Genomic DNA, 22,644 nt, shown 5'->3' on the forward strand with positions numbered 1-22,644 from the left:
TTTATAGTAAATGTGTAAGGTTGTGTCATTTGGTCAGAATCAAATCAAATCAAATCAAATGTATTTATAAAGCCTTTTTTACATCAGCAGATGTCACAAACTGCTAAACAGAAACCCAGCCTAACACACCAAACAGCAAGCAATGCAGATGTAGAAGCACGGTGGCCAAGAAAAAACTAAAATGTTTTCATTAATTTGCTTCATTAATTTAAAAAAATGTTCATTTCAGTCAACCAGTCAACCATTTCAGACAACCATTTGTTTTACTGACAGTTCTTTCTTCCATAACAGGTCAACCATGATCACCTTGCTCCTACTGTGTGTGTGTCTTCCCTTCATCACCTCAACTATATCATTTGAAGACCCCGGCGGTACGTGTAATCTGACATCACTATTATTGATCCATGATCAAACACAGATAGATGGGTGTAAGAAAGGTTTCGCACTCTCACTGCTTTTATCCAATCAGATCCAATCCACATCCAGGACGGACCAATGGAAGGATGCGTTGCATTCAAACAGGGGAAGGTTGCAGTTCTAGCTATTCAAGCGGAGCTCCTGTTATATACTGTATGTGTACTGGAGCTCCTGTTATATACTGTATGTGTACTGGCCACCGCCGACGGCAAATGTAAAAGTAGCAAGGTTTTTAGTCTCTCCGGATAGGGTTTGGAATAATGCAGGCAGACGACATGACTCTACTTTACTGAAAAGAAACAGCCACTACGTCCACCATATTACTTCACTTCGGCAAACATCTTCCTGCGTGAGCAACTCATGAGCAGTGTGACAGTTAGAAAGTATCTTCCATCCAAGTAGATGCAAAATATGTTGTAAAAAAATAAAGGTATCTCATACTCTCCTCCCCAGATCTGGACAGTAACCTGAGTGTCAGCATTCCCGTGGAGGTGCCGCTGCGCCCTCTGATGGGCGCCAAGGTGGCTGTGCCCTGCTTCTTCCAGGACAACATGGTCAACGACCCCGGCGCACACACTGTCACCCCCCTGGCCCACCGCATCAAGTGGACCTACGTCACCAAGGGCAAGGCCACCCTCATACTGCTGGCGTCGGAGGGCAAAGTTCACGTGGAGACGGAGTACCTAGACCGGGTCACCTTGGTCAACTACCCGCTGGTGCCCACCGACGTCACCATGGAGATCACAGAACTGCGTGCCAAGGACTCGGGCACTTATCGCTGTGAGGTCATGCACGGCATCGAGAATAACTATGACTGGGTGGACGTCCAGGTTCAAGGTATGCACCCTAACCAAATATCAGGCTTATTGGGGTCAATTCTCTTTCGATTCAGTCCATTCTGGAAGTAAACAGAAATTCAAATTCCATGGTTTGCTTAATAATTATTTATTTTTTAAAATATTATATTATATGGGGAAGAGTATTGTATAATTAAGCAATAAGGCATGAGGTGTGATATATGGCCAAAGTACCATGGCTACGGGCTTTTCCACGGCTGTCAGCCAATAAGCATTTAGGGCTCAAACCACCAAGTGTATAATGTGCTATGAAAGTGTGTAAAACTCCTCCACAGTGAGTACACATCTTATGTAAATCAGTAGAAAAGGATTTTGACACGGTTGGGGTGAATTCCATTTCGATTCAATCCATTCAGGAAGTAAACTGTTTCCAATTCCAAATCATTGAGAAAAATTTGAATTTGAATTTCAGTTTACTTCCAGAATTGATTGAATCAAAATGGAATTGATCCCAACTGTGTCAAACATCCTCTTACTCATCCTGTTATACACAAGCCAATCKTCTGAAATGGAATAATACTCAGTATAATATGACGGTGAGGGCGATGTGTTCTCTCCTCTCCAGGTATTGTGTTCCACTACCGAGCCATCTCGACGCGCTACACTCTGAACTTTGAGAGGGCCAAGGCTGCCTGTATCCAGAACAGTGCCACCATCGCCACCCCAGCACAACTACAGGCTGCCTTTGACGATGGCTTCCACCAATGTGACGCCGGGTGGCTCTCTGACCAAACAGTCAGGTAATTGTGATATACTAAATTGTGTACTGTCGTTACTGTTTTAGGGAAACCATCTTTGATGTGTTGGCGCCCAGTGTGGATATCCAGTACAGTAAAAATTAAGAAATGAGTTCAGCCCTGAAGGGTTTTGTGGGGAATGTTATTCTAGAGCATGGATTGGCATTAATAAGCAAAGACATGTTATAACCATTTGGGATTAAAAATAAACAAATTGACGGCGTGACGTGTATGCATTTTTTTTTRTTCTCTTTGCCATCTTACGCGATCTACTCAAGGTACCCCATCCATGAGCCTCGTGAGGGTTGCTTCGGAGACAAGGAGGAGTTCCCGGGAGTGCGGACCTACGGCTTGAGAGAGGTCAACGAGACCTATGACGTGTACTGCTTTGCACAGAAGATGTCAGGTACAGTACGCTGTAGCTGGTCATGGTCATTATACAAGCTGTTTTGTGATGCACATAGATAAACATCACTGTTAAAGTAGAACTGACAGTATTTTAGCAACATGAGATCTTATTAAAATCTGTTCCTATACACCTCCAGGAAGAATATGACATCATTTTTCATACTTTCATAGAATGCTTGGCAATGACATTTGCCAATGAAAATTCTAGCGAAATATAGTGTGGGAAAGCGGCCGTGCGTTTGGACAATTAATAGACACTGCAGTAAATAAAACCTAATAAAAACATCTGTCTTGTCCAGGACCCGAGTCTACGCAGACCGGTGTGCCATAGCCAATCAGAGCTAGTAAGCCTATATGCACATTAACCATTATTAAAGGCTTACATGTTTCTCTGTTGCAGGTTTTATTTTATTTGATAAATTATGAATTAATTGTCAAGCTTTAAAAAAACGAATCTAGACTGCAACATAGCCTATTAGCCACGTTATGACTAGCCTATTATTACGTAAGCTAGCCTATTAGCCACATTATGACTAGCCTATTATTACGTAAGCTAACCTATTAGCTTATGACTAGCCTATTATTACGTAAGCTAACCTATTAGCCACGTTATGGACTAGCCTATTATTACGTAAGCTAGCCTATTAGCCACATTATGACTAGCCTATTATTACGTAAGCTAGCCTATTAGCCACGTTATGACTAGCCTATTAGCCAAGTTATGACTGACTTGTGATCATTGCCCTTGCTAGTTTGATTGTATTGACATTCCCAGCCTTAGTTAAACAGTTGTCTGTTTTCGTTCAAAATATTGAGTCATTGAAACTGAAACTGTGCATCCCGAATGGGTGGTGGCAGCAAACAATGTTCCAGGCCAGCTGTGATGTACAACCTGATAGCAATATTTTGGGACCAAGAAGAAATCTATTGGTGAATTATATTAATCATACATTGAACTGCATCCATCTATTCTGCCAACAATCACAGCATTTATTTTGTCAAACCTCATAAAAGTTGGTTTTGAAAAATAAACTGGGAATTTGATATTTTATACTGATATTATGAATAACTGATAGTTTCATATGTGCAAAGTAGTTAAAACCATGTCAGTTAAGGGATTTATAACAGCTGTATTCAATAGGTGGACCGCAGTCCGGCTCCGTACCCACAACAGGGTCAATACGAGAAAAATACAAAAACAATAGGTGTCACGTTCCTGACCTTATTTCCTTTGTTTAGTCTTTGTTTAGTTGGTCAGGACGTGAGCTGGGTGGGCATTCTATGTTTTGTGTTTCTATGTTGGGTTTGTTGTTTGGCCTAATATGGTTCTCAATCAGAGGCAGGTGTTTGTCATTGTCTCTGATTGGGAACCATATTAAGGTAGCCTGTTTTCACTGTTTGTTTGTGGGTGATTGTTCTTGTTCGTGTGTTCATCTGTTCTGTGTTCCCATGTTCAGGACTGTAGCGTTTTCGGTTCCTTCTGTCAGTTTGTTGTTTTTGTTCGTCGTTTAAATATCCTGATTAAAATATGGATTATCATCACGCTGCATTTTGGTCCTCCTCTCTTTCACCTGAAGACAGCCGTTACAATAGGACTGTTTCATATACACTGAACAAAAATATAAATGCAACATGTAAAGTGTTGATTCCATGTTTCATGAGCTGAAATAAAAGATCCCAGTAATTGTTAATACGCACAAAAAGCTTATTTTGCTCAAATTTCGTGCACACATTTGTTTACATCACTGTTAGTGAGCATAATCCATCCACCTGATAGGTGTGGCATATCAAGAAGCTGATTAAACAGCATGATCATTACATTCGGTTGCGGACTGCAGGAATGTCTACCAGAGGTCTTGCCAGAGAATTGAATGTTAATTTCTCTACCATAAGCCGCCTCCAAAGTTGTTTTAGAGAATTTGGCAGTAAGTCCAACCGGCCTCACAACCGCAAACCACATGTAACCACACCAGCGCAGGACCTCCACATCCGACTTCTTCACCTGCGGGATCGTCGGAGACCAGCAACCCGGACAGCTAATAAAGCCAGACTAAAAAAACAAATTCTGATTGGCTGGCCTGGCTCCCAAGTAGGTGGCCCTATGCCCTCCCAGGCCCACCGATGGCTGCGCCCTGCCCAGTCATGTGAAATCCATAGATTAGGGCCGAATTAATTTATTTCAAATGACTGATTTCCTAATATCAACTGCAACTCAGTAAAATCATTCAAATTGTTGCATGTTACATTTATATTTTTGTTCAGTATAGTTGCTGTGTGTGCTGTGCTGTGCTGTGGATGACTCTGCAGTTAAATGGGGATGAATTTTGCTTCTGCTCAGTGTCAAGACAGCTCCCTCAGCTTTGAAGAACAGAGTACATAGTCTACTCTCCTCAATTAGTTATCTGTTTCTGAAATGATTTTACATTTACATTTTACTCCTTTAGCATATCCTCTTATCCAGAGAGGGATTTACAGGAGCAATTAGGATTAAGTGCCTTGCTCAAGTGCACATTGACCGATTTCCCCTAAAAACAAGTATTTTTACTGGCATTAGTTACCGCGAGGACAATGGCTGCACTTTTATATCTGTCTGTTTGACCACCTACGTCTGTGTTTCTCACTCTTTTCCTTCCCCAGGCAGAGTGTTCTACTCCATGTCCGTGGAGAAGTTCACCTTCTACCAGGCAATGGACCAGTGTGCCAAACTAGGGGCCAAGCTGGCCACCACAGGGCAGCTGTACCTGGCCTGGAAGTCTGGCATGGACGTGTGTAACGCGGGCTGGCTGGCAGACGGAAGCGTCCGCTACCCCATCAACATTGTCAGGCCCCAGTGTGGTGGAGGACTACTGGGAGTGAGGACCGTGTACCTGTTCCCTAACCAGACAGGCTACCCCTACCCGGACTCCCACTATGATGCTATCTGCTACCAAGGTAACCCAGCCACCAGATTATATCTGAAGACTGCATATCAAATCAAATCAAATGTATTTATATAGCCCTTCTTACATCAGCTGATATCTCAAAGTGCTGTACAGAAACCCAGCCTAAAACCCCAAACAGCAAGCAATGCAGGTGTAGAAGCACCTATCCCATAATACACCACCGTTGCTGTCGATCTCTTCAAGCTTGAACGACTGTACTTGGTCAAGGCACCAAAAATAGTTAAAAAAGAGGTCGCAAATAAATTGTTGTAGTGTTAAAAAAGGAATCACTTCCTTATACAGCAAAAAGGCACTGTGGATTACATGTGGTGTGTTAAAAAAACAGAGTGATTTCCAGTATGACAGAGTGTGGCTTTAACTTTACCTGCTGCCAATGATCTAATTCATTAGAGGATGACGGTGCAGTCAAGACCACCCCGTTCCCAGAGGTGGCCACCATCACAGCCAGTCCTATGGTCTATCCAGGGCTAACCACCACCCCTGAAACTGAGGCAAGGGGGGAGGTGCTGACCCAAGCCCCCCTGGACACCATCACCATGGCACCGACCTTACCCATCCCACCCAGTTTGACTGACACGGTTACGAAGGTTACCCCGGTCGTGGGGGAAGAGATCATTAGCAGGGTGACAGCTAAACCTGATGTGGGCTTCGAGTTTCCTCATGACAAGGACACTGCCATGGCTCCTACAGGTTAGTGGATTGTGCCCCCCGGGTGCACGTTTTGGCTTTTTCCCTAGCACTACACAGCTGATTCAAATAACCAACTCATCATCAAGCTTTCATTATTTGAATCAGCTGTGTAGTTCTAGGGCAAAACCCAAAACAGGTCCCAGCTTATCAAGAGCAATTTATAAGTACAATTACAATTAAGTGCCTAGCTCAAGGGCACCTAGTCAGCTCTGGGGTTCAAACCAGCAACCTTTTGGTTATTGGCTTAACGCTCTTAACCACTAGGCTACCTGCCAGCAGTAGTTGCCATTTTCATTTTCAAGTGTAATAACTTAATTTCTGTCTTTGGTTCGGTCTGTCTCTTCCCTGCCTTCTCTCCCCCTCCCTCTCTCCGTACTCCTCCCTCCCTCCTTCCATCCCTCTCTGTAGGTGTGGTGTTCCACTACCGTGCTGACTCAAGTCGCTATGCCATGTCCTTCGTGGAAGCCCAGATGGCCTGTCAGAGTGTGGGTGCGGTCATCGCCAGCTCCCAGCAGCTACAGGCAGCCTACGAGGCAGGGCTCCACCACTGTGATGCAGGCTGGCTCAGGGACCAGACCGTCAGGTGAGATAGATAGTGTAAATCTCAGTAGTCAAAACGTGGCCCTCTCAGTAGGGTTACAAAATTCTGCAAACTTTATTCAAGGTCCTTGGTTTTTCAGAAATCCCTGTTGGAGAAATCCTTGGAGAATTCCTTGGAGGATTCCTGCATATTCCCTTATGATTCCAGAAATCTTCTGACTGGGATATCTGAGAAATGTTGGAACTTTGGGAACATTTCCTGAATGATTAAACTCTACTTCCAAGACTGCTTTTCTTAAAGAGGACAGAAGTGTGACTGTTTTCTAACCACACATTTACCACCAACCCTGACCTTCAGGTACCCCATCCTGTCTCCCAGAGACAAGTGTTCAGGAAACCTGGAGAATGTCCCAGGGGTGAGGTCCTATGGCCTGAGACCTGCTACTGAGCAATACGACGTCTACTGCTATGTGGACCGCCTCAAGGGTGAGAGACATGGCCCCTCATGGACCCTTATTCTTCTGCTGCTTCTTCTTCTTCTGCTTCTTCTTCTTATTCTTCTACAGACCTTAGCTGCAGATGTAAAGTGATTTATTCTTCTTCTACAGTCCTTAGCAGAAGATGTAAAGTGATTTCGTCTTCTTCTACAGATCTTAGCTGCAGATGTAAAGTGAACCATCACTCCTGAGTAAAACCACCTGCTCTCTCTTCTCCCTCACTTCCCAGGGGAGCTGTTCTATTCCAGTGACTATGACAGCTTCTCCTATGAGGAGGCTGTAGCCCACTGCCAGAAGCTCAACACCACGCTAGCCACCACAGGGCAGCTCTATGCCGCCTGGAGACAGGGCTTCGACAAGTGCCGTCCAGGCTGGCTGCAGGATCGCAGCGTCCGCTACCCCATCCATGTCCCAAGGCCCCACTGTGGAGGCGGCAAGGCCGGGGTACACACCATCTACGCCTTCCCCAACCAGACAGAAAACCCAGACCAGCACTCCAGATACGATGCATACTGCTTCAGAGGTACGAGTTTGGATCTGTTCAGAGTCATGGAGAGTTGCGAAACCCATCAAAGTTTGTGATAATTACAATCTGTGACAATTGGAGGAATTCTTACCAGATTGTGTAATTTACTTAGAACTCTTGTTACCAAAATGGTTCCTGTTAAATCTCAACTGATTAAACATACATTTATATAAGGCTCTGTGTCAATCCATTGAGAAATAATAGAGACAACCATTGAGCCATAAGCTTTAATAATGACAAATGCAGCCCCTGTTAAAAGTGTGAAAATGYTATTGTGTTGGTTTTCTTTGTTTTGTAGCTGAAGGTGTGATTATTCACACTGAAACCAGACTCAACGTTACTCTAGTTGTCGAGGAGGAAATTATCAACATGACAACCAGAACAGACCAATTGACGCCTGGTAATATATATTTTTATTAAGAGGTCTACAGTATTTCTATATCCCCACTAGTATTTCCTGTACATGTATCCTGCTGACTACAACAAATGTAACAGTTTTGGAAGCCTAGTGGTAGCCTAGTGGTAGAGTGTTGGCCCGGGAAACAAAAGGTTACTGGGCCAACGAATCCCTGAGTTGACAAGGTAAAAATCTGTCGTTCTGCCCCTGAGCAAGGCAGTTAACACACTGTTCCTCGGGCGCCGAAGACGTGGATGTCGATTAAGGCAGCCCCCCACACCTCTCTGATTCAGAGGGGTTGAGTTAAATGCGGACGACACATTTCAGTTGAAGGCCATTCAGTTGTACAACTGACTAGGTATCACCCCTTTCAGTTTCCTTTTGCCTCTATTTCAATCAGAATGCACAAGCTGTATTGTAGTCAGTGTGTAAGTATTACATGTTCTTCTTCCTCTGTGGTTTCTCAGGGAGCCCCATTGAGCCACCTGTCTCTGTGGTTGTGTCTGGTTCAGCCTCAGCTGATCATTCTGCCAGTGGTAGTGGCAGTGGAACTCCTGGCCATAGTGGATACACATCTGGTAGTGGAAGCGGCGAGGGCTCAGGGTCTGGCTTCCAAGTCACCTTCGAGGGCAGTGGACCCGTCTTGTCCGGCTCTGGCTCTGGAGATCCTCAGGAGGCGGGAGAGGGGAGTACCACTGTCACCTACCCCCTGAAAGTCGGGTCCGGGGATAGTGGGTCTGGGGTGGGAGAGTTCAGCGGGTCTGGGGATAGTGGGTCCGGGGTGGGAGAGTTCAGACGGTCTGGGGATAATGGAGTCGGGGTGGGAGAGTTCAGGGGTCTGGGGATAATGGATCCGGGGGGAGAGTTCAGTGGTCTGGGGATAGGGGTCGGGTGGAGTGGGAGAGTTCAGTGGGTCTGGGGATAGTGGTTCCGGGTGGGAGAGTTCAGTGGGTCTGGGGATAGTGGGTCCGGGGTGGAGGTGGGAGAGTTCAGTGGGTCTGGGGAAGTGGGTCTGGGGTGGAGTGGGAGAGTTCAGTGGGTCTGGGGTGGGAGAGTTAGTGGGTCTGGGATAGTGGGTCCGGGGGGTGGGAGAGTTCAGCGGGTCTGGGATAGTGGATCGGGGTGGGAGAGTTCAGTGGTGGGATAGTGGGTCTGGGGGAGGTGGGAGAGTTCAGTGGGTCTGGGGTGGGAGAGTTCAGTGGGTCTGGGGATAGTGGGTCCGGGTGGGAGAGTTCAGCGGTCTGGAGATAGTGATCGGGGTGGGAGAGTTCAGTTGGTCTGGGGATAGTGGGGTCTGGGGTGGAGGTGGGAGAGTTCAGTGGGTCTGGGGTGGGGAGAGTTCATGGGTTGGGGATAGTGGGTCCGGGGTGGGAGAGTTCAGCGGTCTGGGATAGTGGGTCCGGGGTGGGAGAGTTAAGAAGGTCTGGAGATAGTGGGTCCCCTGGTGGGAGAGTTCAGCGAGTCTGGGGATAGTGGGTCTGGTGTGGGAGAGTTCAGCGAGTCTGGGGATAGTGGATCCGGGGTGGGGGTGGGAGAGTTCAGCGGTGGGCTACCATCCAGTGTCCTTCCCCACTCGGGTAGTGGCAGCAGGGTATCTGGGGACCTGAGTGGTAGCGGGGACTCTGTCATCATCATTGTGGACAGAGAGATGGTGGACATCTCCGAACGGCAGCCCACCGGACAGGAGTTTGGACAAGGAGGTGTGGACATCAGTGGCTCCGGAGGAATGTCTGCACCGTATGGCCTCTTCAGCGGGGATGTTACCAGCACCTCTGGTTACGGAAGTCCTGCCATATCTTTCACGCATTCAGGTCTCATCGACCTCACCGATCAGCCCTCGGGAGAGCAGGAAGTCTCCGGCTACCAGACCTTCTCTTCTGGTTTTCCAAGCGGTTTCCCCTACGGTTTTCCATCCGGTTTTCACAGTGGCTCTGGATTCCCATCCAGCAGGGACAAATCCCATTCGGGCCACGAGGTCATCTTCCTGACAGATGACGGGATGATGGAGGTGACGGCACGTCAAGGGGAGCAGAGTCCGGAGCAGGGACGGGGTTACGTAGAGGTCAGTGGAGACAGCAGTAGCCAACATGAAGGGAGCACCTCGGCCAGTGGGCTCTCCCTGGGGGAGTCACCATTTGCAGAGGGCCTGTCTGTGGTGCTGCTGCCTGGTTCAACCATGACTTACCCAGAGAATACCGGCAGTCTTGGCAACACAGACAGAGGGGATGACCTGGATCTGGTGGAGGAAGGCCAAGAGCAGAAAGGGCTGGGAGGTTCCACGGAGACAATCTATGTCACGGCACCATCGGCAGTCTTCTCTAGCATGACGACAGCACCCGCCGTCTCGATGGTGACCCCTGCTGTGGTGGAGGAGCCTGCTGTAGTGTACGGTATGTTGCTTAAAGGGATAGTACAGCAARATTTTATCACTTGGTCATATCTTACTTTAGAGGTGTTCTATAGGTCAGTAGTTACAGCATGTATACTAAACAAAAATATAAATGCGACATGCAACAATTACCAAGTCTTTACTGAGTTACAGTTCATATTAGGAAAGCAGTCAACTGAAATAAATAAATTAGGCCCTAATCTATGGATTTCACATGACTGGGCAGGGGTGCAGCCATGGGTGGGCCTTGGAGGGCATAGGCCCACCCACTGGGGAGCCAGGCCAAGCCAATCAGAAAGGGTTTTCCCCACAAAAGGGCTTTATTACCGACAGAAATACTCCTCATCACCCCCCCCCCCCACCACATGTGGTGACCATGTGGTGACCATGTGGTGACACATGGTCTGCGGTTGTGAGGCCGGTTGCACATACTGCCAAATACTCTGAAACAATGTTGGAGGCAGTTTATGGTAGAGAATTGAACATTAAATCATCTGGCAACCGCTCTGGTGGACATTCTTGCAGTCAGCATGCCAACTGCACGCTCCCTCAAAACTTGTGACATCTGTGAAATTGTGTTGTGTGACAAAACTGCACATTTTAGAGTGGCCTTTTATTGTCCCCAGCACAAGGTGCACCTGTGTAATGATCATGCTGTTTAATCAGCGTCTTGATATGCCACACCTGTCAGGTGGATGGATTATCTTGGCAAAGGAGAAATGCTCACTAACAGGGATGTAAACAAATTTCTGCACACAATTTCAGTTCATGATAGATGGGACCAACACTTTACATGTTGTGTTTATATWTTTTTTCAGGATACCTGAAATAGCACAGTCCTAATGTATATAATATGTCATGTAGTCTACATATTCTACCACAACCAGTTATTATTCTTATTACCATGATACTCCTTTTTCTTTTACTTGTTCTATTTTTGATTTGACATTTCTTTATTATTGATATATATTCTGCACTGTTGAGGAGAGCTTGCAGGTAGGCATTTCACTGTACCGTTTATACCTGCTGTATCCTGGGTATGTGACAAATCAACTTTGATTTGATTCTCCCAGTAGGCTCCACTCTGTCTCAGTATAAACTCCATTAATAAGAAGACAGGGAGAGTGGCTGGCTGCTGAGACTGACTGGCCAGCGGCTGTATAATACTATTTAGCTATACGCCATTGTTTACTTTGCTTTATCCACCTCATGCTAACAGCTAGTAAACTACTTCCCCACTGGTTAGCATATTTATCTAAATCAACCCATTATTTATTTGACCCTTGCCCTCTTTCTAGCTACTACTGAACRTTGTGAGCCTAACCCGTGTGGAGCAGGCACCTGCTCTGTGGAGGATGGCGTCGCTTTGTGCCAATGCCCACATGGATTGGCTGGAGAGGAAAACTGCAGCACACGTGAGTGCCACCGCCATGTGTTAAGAGATGTATTGACATGATTGTAAGCCCACATATCTATTAAAGATGATCTCAAGTTATTCTTTTGTTCAGTGTTTACATGCAAATGAAAGTTGCCATGTGCCACAACGTATACCGTTAGGGGGGGGGGGGGGGGAGTTGTATCAAAATCAACAAATATCGAACATTCTAAAGTCAATTTGTTGATGTGTCGATCTATCTGTCTGTGTGTGCAGCGGTGCAGGGCTGCGCCCAGGGCTGGGTGGAATTCATGGGGAGCTGCTACCTGCACTTTGCTGAGAGAGACACCTGGCCTGACGCTGAGCAGCGCTGCCAAGAGCTTAACGCCCACCTGGTCAGCATCACCTCCCAACAGGAGCAGGAGTTTGTCAACTGTGAGTAAAGAGATAAGATGTGTGCGAGGAGGAGGAGGGGGGGGGGATTACTGTTGAGAGTTAGAATAGTAGAATACAACAATGTCGAAATGTGTTTGTGCCTCAGCAGTTTTCCCCCTTATGTCAGTCACTCAATTAGCCATGTCGGCTAACATTTTAACATTAGTAAGTTAGTCTAGAAAAATCTACTGACCGGGCATGCAAGGCACAAGCCAAGAGGCCCTGACCTCCAGGAGCCCTGACCTCCAGGGGGCCCCCATTGATTTTGTTAGTCACTCTCACTCAGATATCATACTAACATGGCATAAGTCATGGCAAAATGTGTAGAATTGCATGAAGTTAGTTATACAATTGCGAAATGTTCTCTCCACATCTTGGCAAAATGTGTAGAATTGGAGAAAAGGGTCTTCAAAACTGCAACATTCTCTCTACGCTCATGCATGGCAAAATGTGTAGAATTGCCGGAAATGTACGTAAAAAAGGAAAAACTCTCCGCCATCGAGAGGGGCCACTAAAATGTTTTGCCTGCCAATCTCGCTTAGGGCCCCCAAAAGGCTAGGGCCGGTCCTGTGTGTGTGTTTCAGTTATTTTAAGCACAGACATTAACATATCTGATACATACATGACAGTTCAATGCTCTCTTCACCATCTAGCTAACGCTCAGGACTATCAGTGGATTGGACTCAATGACAAGGACGTGCAGAATGAGTTCCGCTGGACAGATGGCAGTCCATTGGTAAGTTTTTTTTGTTGTCCAGTTCAGGTATCGCCCTACTCTTATCTCCTACTTTACTTTGATTTTATGTGCATTGCAATGGGAAATGTTCTCTGCAAATGAAATAGAAGAAGAAGAAAGGAAGAAGAAAGGAAGAAGAAGAAGAAGAAGAAAGGAAGAAGAAGAAGAAGAAAAAGAAGAAGAAAGGAAGAAGAAGAAGGAAGAAGAAGAAGAAAAAGAAGAAGAAGAAGAAGAAAGGAAGGAAGAAGAAAAAGAAGAAGAAAGGAAGAAGAAGAAGAAAAAGAAGAAGAAGAAGAAAAGGAAGAAGAAGAAGAAAGGAAGAAGAAGAAGAAAGGAAGAAGAAAAAGAAGAAGAAGAAAGGAAGAAGAAGAAYAAYAAGAAGAAGAAGAYYAGAAGAAGAAGAAGAAGAAYYYAYGAAGAAGAAAAAGAAGAAGAAGAAAGGAAGAAGAAAAAGAAGAAGAAGAAGAAAAGGAAGAAGAAGAAGAAAGGAAGAAGAAAGGAAGAAGAAGAAGAAACATTTTAATCAGCATTTGACTTGTTAATTCCATTTGATCCTACTTTCTAATCAAACGGTCCTATTTTGATGTGTTCACATGCAGGAATTTGAGAACTGGAGGCCCAACCAGCRGGATAACTACTTTAACTCCTGGGAGGACTGTGTGGTGATGATCTGGCACGAGAACGGCCAGTGGAACGACGTGCCCTGCAACTACCACCTGCCCTTCACCTGCAAGAGTGGACCAGGTAGGAGCAGGGATTCGGGGTTGAGGTTCAGAGGGCACAGCACATTCTTTGGGTCAGCTGTCAGTCACTGAGCCAAAAGGACAGAGAAATAGCACTAGCCCTGATGCTTTTTAAAAATATTGGGATGTCCGCAGGTGCTAGTCATCACTATGCACCAATCGGGGTTAATCAAGTGTTAAATGAAGTGTTATAGCTGCAATACAACCAAATTCACATAGAAATGTGAGTTATAGATTTGTAATTCTTCGCAAGTCTAAGAAGTGGTAGATCTGTTCTATGTGCTATATTTCTATGCTTCTCGTTCTTAAGTTTCGTTTTTGCATCTTTTTCTTTTGGTTTTGTACACCAGCTTCAAACTGTTGGAAATACAATATTTTTTGGGTTACTGAAAATATATTTCACAGCGGTTTGGATGGTACAGTGATTCTCTACACTCTACATTGCTTGTTTTGTCATATAAACTGTAATGGCGGAGCAATTTCTGCATATTGCACCTTTAAACGTGTTAAAACMGTGTGTTAAACCTAATTGGTACCCCCCAAAAACCTTATTGTTGGCCCACTCAATGTTTGTAGAAAACACATGATGATCTTGGCAAATTTTTCTGGTTTCCCCTTTTCTTCCCAGTCATGTGCCACTCGCCCCCAGAGGTGGCCAACGCCAGGCCGATGGGCAGCAGAAAAGACCATTACCCTGTCAACTCTATAGTCCGCTACCAGTGTGACGCAGGCTTCACACAGCGCCACCCGCCTGTTGTACGCTGCCGTCCCGACGGGCGGTGGGAGGAGCCCCAGGTGGAGTGTATAGAAGGTGAGTCTGACCTGCTCCTTGTTAAGTCACCGGTGTCTCGTCCACTTCCATCCGAGATCAGCATCTAATAACCATGCAGATGACATCACACATACTAACGGAGTAACAACACAGGAGACACAACATCAACACGAGAAATATAGACATCATGAGAAATAACATCTCTAGGGAAACAAGTCGATAACATTACAGTAAAGTAAAGTAGGTGAGTTGTGAGAAACTGTGAATACCCCATGCACTATGGAATTTCCTTATTCATTTCTCTTTTATGGTTATTCAGCAATATTTTCATGATGTCATCAGAATGCGCCTCTCTCTCCCTCAGCCGGTGCCACACCCAGCAACAGACGACACAAGAGGACCATCAGAAGACGGTCTAAAGCAGCCAACAGTCAGTCACGGAGGAAGCTTCTCTAAGCAGGACTGAAGGGACACACTAAAAGAGAACCAAATGGAGCACTCTTGTAGATAAACGTTGCTACTCAACGCCATTTTGCATGACCAAAAAAAAAACACAACGTTCCCACCAGGGATGGAAATGGAAAACAAGTTACTTTGGGAATCCAAAAAATCCTTGAAATCACCTAAAGCAAATTTTTTACATGTCAAAATGATTTCATTCCCCCAGTTCCACCCCTGATTCCCGTCACGCAGTCAAAAGTTTGAACACACCTACTCATTCAAGGGTTTTCTTTATTTTTAGAATAATAGTGAAAACATCAAAACTATGAAATAGCACGTATGGAATCATGTAGTAACCAAAAAAATGTCAAACAAATCAAAATATATTTTAGATTCTTCAAATAGCCACCCTTTGCCTTGATGACGTCTGTGCACACTCTTAACCAGCTTCACCTGGAATGCTTTTCCAACAGTCTTGAAGGAGTTCATATGCTGAGCACTTGTTGGCTGTTTTTCCTTCACTCTGTGGTCCAACTCATCCTAAACCATCTCAACTGGGATTGTGGAGGCCAGGTTATCTAATGCAGCACTCCATCACTCTCCTTCTTGGTTAAATAGCCCTTACACAGCCTGGAGGTGTGTTTTGGGTCATTGTCCTGTTGAAAAACAAATGATAGTCCCACTAAGGGCAAAACAGATGGGATGGCGTATTGCTGCAGAATGCTGTGGTAGCCATGCTGGTTAAGTTTGCCTTGAATTCTAAATAAATCACTGACAGTGTCACCAGCAAAGCACCCCAACACCATCACACCTCCTCCTCCATGCTTCACGGTGGGAACCACATATGCGGAGATCATCCGTTCACCTACTCTGCATCTCACAAAGACATGGCGATTGGAACCAAAAATCGCAAATTTGGACTCATCAGACCAAAGGACAGATTTCCACCGGTATAATGTCCATCGTGTTTCTTGGCCCAAGCAAGTCTCTTCCTCTTTATTGATGTCCTTTAGTAGTGGTTTCTTTGCAGCAATTCGACCATGAAGGCCTGATTCACACGTCTCCTCTGAACAGTTGATGTTGAGATGTGTCTGTTACTTGAACTCTGTGAAGCATTTATTTGGGCTGCAATTTCTGAGGCTGGTAACTCTAATGAACTTATCCCCTGTAGCAGAGGTAACTCTGGGTCTTCCATTCCTGTGGCGGTCCTCATGAGAGCCAGTTTCATCATAGCGCTTGATGGTTTTTGCGACTGCACTTGACGAAACATTCAAAGTTCTTGAAATTTTCCGTATTGACTGACCTTCATGTTTTAAAGTAATGATGGACTGTCGTTTCTCTTTGCCTATTTGAGCTGTTCTTGCCATAATATGGACTTGGTCTTTTACCAAATAGGGCTATCTTCTGTATACCCCCCCTACCTTGTCACAACACAACTGATTGGCTCAAACGCATTAAGAAGGAAAGAAATTAAACAAATGTACTTTTAACAAGGCACACCTGTTAATTGAAATGCATTCCAGGTGACTACCTCATGAAGCTGGTTGAGAGAATGCCAAGAGTGTGCAACACTGTCAAGGCAAAGGGTGGCTATTTGAAGAATCTCAGATATAAAATATATTTAGATTTGTTGAACACTTTTTTTGTTACTACATGATTCCATATCTGTTATTTCATAGTTTTGATTTCTTCACTATTATTCTACAATGTAGATAATAGCAAAAATAAAGAAAAACCCTTGAATGAGTAGGTGTTCTAAAACTTTTGACCGGTAGTGTATATATAAACACCAAAGCGCATTCGACATGATTTTTTAGTCCGACTGACAATGTTGATCTCTGAGTGTCACTCTGTGCCTTGGGAAGACTCGTGTAGGTCTAATTGAGGGGAGACATTGGGCAGAGCAAAAAAGTGTTTGGGATTGCAGCTGGATACTCTGAAGTCAAGCACATTGTTAAATATAGTTTTTAATGATAATTGGGGTATTTTTTCTGTTGTTGTTAATGTTTGTTAATTAGGTTTTTTCTCCTAGTGTTGGATCTTATGACCAAATAGGGAACAACTCCTGTATGTAAAGGAGAGCAACGTTAGCCCGTTTCTGAATGTCAAACAGAGTTCCTCCAGCTCTATATCATAATGGCACAGTATTGTGCTGTCATCATGGATATTTTCCCCTAAAGAATTCAGAACATAGAGATAGATAGAGGGCTCATTAAGCCCAATTGTCCTACCTGAGTAAAAGTTAAGATACCTTAATAGAAAATGACTCAAGTAAAAGTGAAAGTCACCCAGTAAAATAATACTTGAGTGAAAGTCTAAAAGTATTTGGTTTTAAATATACTTAAGTATCAAAATAAATGCAATTGCTAAAATATACGTAAGTATCAAATGTAAAGGTATAAATCCTTTCAAATTCCTTATATTAAGCAAACCAAATGGCACAATTTTTGTGTTTTTATTTTATTTTACAGATAGCCAGGGGCATGCTCCAACACTCAGACATAATTTACAAATTAAGCATTCATGTTTCGWGAGTCCGCCAGATAAGAGGCAGTAGGGATGACATGGGATGTTCTCTCGATTAGTGCGTGAATTTGACCATTTTCCTGTCCTGCTAAGCATAAATAATTTAAGGAAAATGGGTGTCAGAGACAATTTATGGAGTAAAAAGTACATACTTTTCTTTAGGAATGTAGTGAAGTAAAAGTAGAAGTTGTAAAAAATAGTAAAGTACAGATACACCCAAAAAACTACTTAAGTAGTACTTTAAAGTAATTTTACTTAAGTACTTTACACCACCAACTAAGCCTTTTTTAGCATGACAAAGAAGAAATATTTCTCAACATCGATGCTCATGCTGTCAAAGAAGCGATCAGTGGCTAAGATAGGTGTGCTCTCTTTCCATCTCTATGCTTCAGAACAATCTAGAGGTGAGAATGCCATGGACACAATTGTAGCTGCATTTTATTCCCACAGGTGGCGCCATTTCTATACAAAATTGCATTATCTGGTGTAAGACTAGAGCTGAGGATTTATGTATGTAATGACAGCAATAGAAGAGTTGACGACAGCACATGCAGTGTTGGAACAGGCTATTGTCCTACAAGCCATGTGACATTACAATTAATCCGCTAGTACACAGACGACCAGTCACTTTGGGGCCAATCCTTGAGTGCTACTCTTAGGGAATTCATTTGCCGATAGATTCTGGGTTTGAGTTTGTCTGTCTATTTCTCACTGAATTCTCTCAAACTCCGCTTCTGATTTATGATTCATGAGTCCTATCAGATTAAAAATAAACATCAATTTATTTTATTCATAACCCTAAGTCCCTTTCTGAACACAAAGGGACTTAGGGTTATGAATAAAATAAATTGATGTTTATTTTTTTTGTGTTCAGAAAGGGAAAGGGAAAGGGAATTATCTTGTTCAGGAAGGGAATTATCTTATTCACAACCCCAAGTCCCTTTGTGTGTAGGAAGGGAATTACCTTATTCATAACCCAAAGTCCCTTTGTGTTCAGGAAGGGAATTGTCTTATTCACAACCCCAAGTCCCTTTGTGTGTAGGAAGGGAATTATCTTATTCATAACCCGAAGTCCCTTTGTGTTCAGGAAGGGAATTATCTTATTCACAACCCCAAGTCCCTTTGTGTTCAGGAAAGGAATTATCTTATTCACAACCCCAAGTCCCTTTGTGTGAAGGAAGGGAATTATCTTATTCACAACCCCAAGTCCRTTTMTGTGWAGGAAWGGAATTAWCRTGTTCKKAAKSCCAAGTCCCTTTGTGTGAAGGAAAGGGAATTACCTTATTCATAACCCAAAGTCCCTTTGTGTTCAGGAAGGGAATTATCTTATTCAAAACCCCAAGTCCCTTTGAGTGCAAGAATGGAATTATCTTATTCATAACCCAAAGTCCCTTTGTGTTCAGGAAGGAAATTATGAGGGGTTGAATGGGTACTGGAGAACTTGAAAATTAATTGACACCAGTAGCATAACAAGCTGTGAAGGCAAAAAGAGAAGTAGGAGTAAGACGATGTGATAGGTTGACGAGGATCCTTTTGGGCAGAGACATGTTCACCGTTTGGGGGAGCAGGGTCTTACCCTCAACCTCCCCTCCCACCCGACTCATTCAACAAAACACACTCACAGAACAACACTCTCACATTGCAAAGTGATGTCAACGTCTGGTGAATGGTTGACTGGTTAATGGGTGTCTCAGTATAGAGGGAAGTCTCACACACACACACACACACACACACACACACACACACACAGACACCAACACACACACCAACACACACACACACACACACACACACACATACTTACAGTACACCAACACCACTACGACACCTTTAAAATAAACAATACTGACACAAATATCACATAATTGTGTGTGTGTGTGTGTGTTTGTGTATGAGACATAATGTCCATGCACGTGAGTATAAACGTTGTGTGTTTGATGAGTGTTTGAGCACAAAAAACAGCTACTGTACATGTGATAAAGTTTCACGCAGCGTATGACAACGTTCTGATGACGAATTCTGATGTCAACAAATATCAAATAAAATCTGAACGCCTCTTTGTCTGTTCAATAGTTATAGTAGCGAATTCAGAAAGTTTATGTCCTGCATTGTGATTGAATGAATCCAAGCTATCTTTCATTGTATTTATATTTATGGCATTTTACACAGTATTATACTGGGTTTATCACATGGCAATATTGCAAATACCTAAATCCAACAACTACCAACATTGACGAAGGGGTTCAGATATCAAATACCTTAATCCAACATTTAGCAACATTGACAGTGTGGGTACAAACTCGCTAGTCAGTATATTTGTAACCCCTCCTGAAATAGCAAGGTGAAAAAAGAAGTCAATATCTCTCTTAGGTCTCTACAGTGCATACCTTCATCGCCTGCAGGCTCGCCAAACAAGCATGGCCTCTGTGTGTGTGTGTGTGTGTGTGTGGTGTGTGTATAAGTATCTGTTTGTTTGTGTTCGTTAGTGTGGTGTGTGTTGTGTTGTGTGTGTGGTGTGTGTGTGTGGTGTGTGTTTTGTGTGTGGTGTGTGTGTGTGTATAGTGTCTGTTGTGTGTGTGGTGTGTAAGTGTGTGTGTGTGTGTGGGTGTGTGGTGGGTGTTGTGTGTGTGGTGTGTGTGTGTGTGTGTGGTGTGTGTGTGTGTGTGTGTATCGTTTTGTTTGTGGGGTGTGTGTGTATGTTTGTGTGTGTGTGTTTGTGTTCCCTCATATTTTGGCAGCTGGTGTAAATAAAAACATGCCTTTGAGGCCCCAGGAATCATACAATTACAGGACCTCTGTTAGCTACTCAAGAGAGGGAGGGAGGTTACGTGTAGTACTTCCTACTGCTTTCACTCTGTCAACTCTCTCTCCCTCCATACAAAGTGCCTATAGTTCAACTCTCTCGCCTCCATTCAAAGTGTTAGTCAACTCTCTCTCCTCCTTTCAAAGTGCTATAGTTTCAACTCTCTCTTCCTCCATTCAAAGTGGTCTATAGTTCAACTCTCTCTCCCTCCATTCAAAGTGCTATAGTTCAACTCTCTCTCCTCCATTCAAAGTGCTATAGTTAACTCTCTCCGTCCATTCAAAATGCATAGTTCAACTTTCTCTCCTCATTCAAAATGCTATAGTTCAACTCTCTTCCTCCTCCAAGTGCTATAGTTCAACTTCTCCCTCATACAAAGTGCTATAGTTCAATCTTCTCCCTCCTTCAAAGTGCTATATTTCAACTCTCTCTCCCTCCATTCAAAGTGCTATGGTTCACAAACTCTCTCTCTCCTCATTCAAAGTGCTATAGTTCAACTCCTCTCCCTCCATTCAAATGCTATAGTTCAACTGCTCTCTCCCTCCTTCAAAGTGCTAAGTTCAACTCTCACTCCAGACAGTTGTGCATGCTGTTCACATGCGTGTGCAACACCACACACACACACCCACACACACACACACACCACACACACACAGCACCACACACACACACAACCACACACAACACACGACACACACCACACTCTGACGTTAATACCATTTTTAAAAGCAGGCACACAGAAGTGTTCAATGTGTTTCTATATATGGCGTCTGGGTCAACTTCAGCAATTACAACATCTATTCAAATGTTGAAAGCAGTTTGGTGTCAGGAATGGACGACTAAGAAAAATCTTCAGTAAAGATGTGACCATTGACATTATTTTATTCATTTGGTAGAACACTTAAAGTCATACAACCTGATTTAAAGTAGCATGATTTAATTAAAGTCAGACAACCTGATTTAAAGTAGCATGATTTAATTAAAGTCAGACAACCTGATTTAAAGTAGCACGATACAGATGGAAGCCTTTTAACACTGAGCTCCTCTACAAGGTCATAAAATACTGTCAAATCCCCTTCCAACATGACATAGTCTACAGTGCATTCGGAAAGTATTCAGAACCCTTGAATTTTTCGACATTTTGTTTTACGTTACAACGTTAATCATATTCCTTATTTTGCCCCTCATCAATCTACACACAAAACCTCATAACGACAAAAGCAAAAACAGGGTTTTTAGATTTTTTGTTGTTGTAAATGTATAAAAAGATAAAGTATTCATTGTCATTAAGTTCATCATTCCATTCCAACCCTTGGAAAAAAACAAGACATGAAAAGATATTCTAACATAAAGAGGATCATCCAGAAATGTGCCTAAGACTACGAATGACATACATTGAACTGAAATGACTTCAGGAACAGGGAGATAGCAACACACAGTTCAACAAAACACCAAGGGAAAGACCTTGGTTGGACAACAAAATCACTGGCAAAGCATCACGAGGGCAATGCTGTGGGTTGAACACCTTCCCTGAGTTTACCGTGAGTCAAACCTGACAACACAACTCTAAATAGCCAGTATACAGTATGTGTATCAGTACTGGTTGGAGTCTCAGCGGGGAGTATGACTGATAGTATGTTCAATATAAGGAGATTAAGACAGTTCACTATGACTATACAGCGGACGCTGTGAGAGCAGAACTAGCTAATGCTAAGTAGCATGCAGGCTAGGGTTGTGTGACAGTGCACTGTCTGTGGTGAATAGAGAAGGTGACTAGTATAGGCTATCTGTCATACTGTAGTACTGCTTCATACTGATAAATGATGGTTATCGTTGAGGGGGGGTTTACCGATAGCAGTAGACACTGTATTTCTGCTGCTGAGGGGGGAATCCGACATGACGCACCCCTGGCTCTGAGGGGCCGCAGTTAGGGTGGACCTTGGCGATGGGGTAACGGACGCTCCCATCGGCCAACCAGCCCGCGACGCAGAGGTCCAATCCCATGAACCTCCAGGCGGCGTAGAGTTGGCCCACCTTAGCGATGTGACCGCCGTCGTCAACGCACGCTGCCACCGCCTCGGTGAAGTTGAACTTCTGGGGTTGTTTCAGGAAGTATACTGTCCCTGTGACAGAAGAGACAGAACAGGAGATAGTAGTACTAAACACGTGTAAGTAGAGGACCGCTTAAAACACGTTTCAGTAGAGGAGCGCTTAAAACACGTTTCAGTAGAGGACCGCTTAAAACACGTTTCAGTAGAGGACCGCTTAAAACACGTTTCAGTAGAGGACCGCTTAAAACACGTTTCAGTAGAGGAGCGCTTAAAACACGTTTCAGTAGAGGACCGCTTAAAACACGTTTAAGGAGGGGACCGCTTAAAACACGTTTCACTAGAGGACCGCTTAAAACACGTTT

The 22,644-nt window shown here is 44.0% G+C and overlaps 2 protein-coding genes across 3 annotated transcripts in view; one reads left to right on the top strand and one right to left on the bottom strand.

The window, feature by feature from the left end:
• The first annotated feature begins 298 nt into the window (after positions 1-298).
• LOC111971677 (aggrecan core protein-like) lies at positions 299-18,217 on the top strand. Its single transcript, XM_023998525.2, has 18 exons — positions 299-371; positions 871-1,254; positions 1,840-2,014; positions 2,290-2,417; positions 5,057-5,350; positions 5,752-6,051; positions 6,460-6,634; positions 6,950-7,077; positions 7,318-7,611; positions 7,913-8,014; positions 8,479-8,753; positions 9,513-10,401; positions 11,699-11,815; positions 12,052-12,210; positions 12,864-12,946; positions 13,546-13,690; positions 14,318-14,500; positions 14,826-18,217. Exons 1-18 carry the CDS (start codon positions 299-301, stop codon positions 14,915-14,917), a joined length of 3,996 nt encoding a protein of 1,331 aa, XP_023854293.1. The 3' UTR covers positions 14,918-18,217.
• Positions 18,218-21,095: 2,878 nt separating this feature from the next.
• LOC111972046 (hyaluronan and proteoglycan link protein 3) overlaps positions 21,096-22,644 on the bottom strand; it is a 13,647-nt gene continuing 12,098 nt past the window's right edge. For both annotated transcript variants that reach the window (XM_023998883.2, XM_023998881.2), the window contains exon 5: positions 21,096-22,354. In XM_023998883.2, the coding sequence (XP_023854651.1) occupies positions 22,077-22,354 (278 nt within the window). In that variant the 3' untranslated portion in view covers positions 21,096-22,076. The remainder of the gene's footprint in view (positions 22,355-22,644) is intronic.

This window comes from Salvelinus sp. IW2-2015, linkage group LG13 (assembly GCF_002910315.2).
Source record: "Salvelinus sp. IW2-2015 linkage group LG13, ASM291031v2, whole genome shotgun sequence".
In the NCBI taxonomy this organism is placed as follows: domain Eukaryota; kingdom Metazoa; phylum Chordata; class Actinopteri; order Salmoniformes; family Salmonidae; genus Salvelinus; species Salvelinus sp. IW2-2015.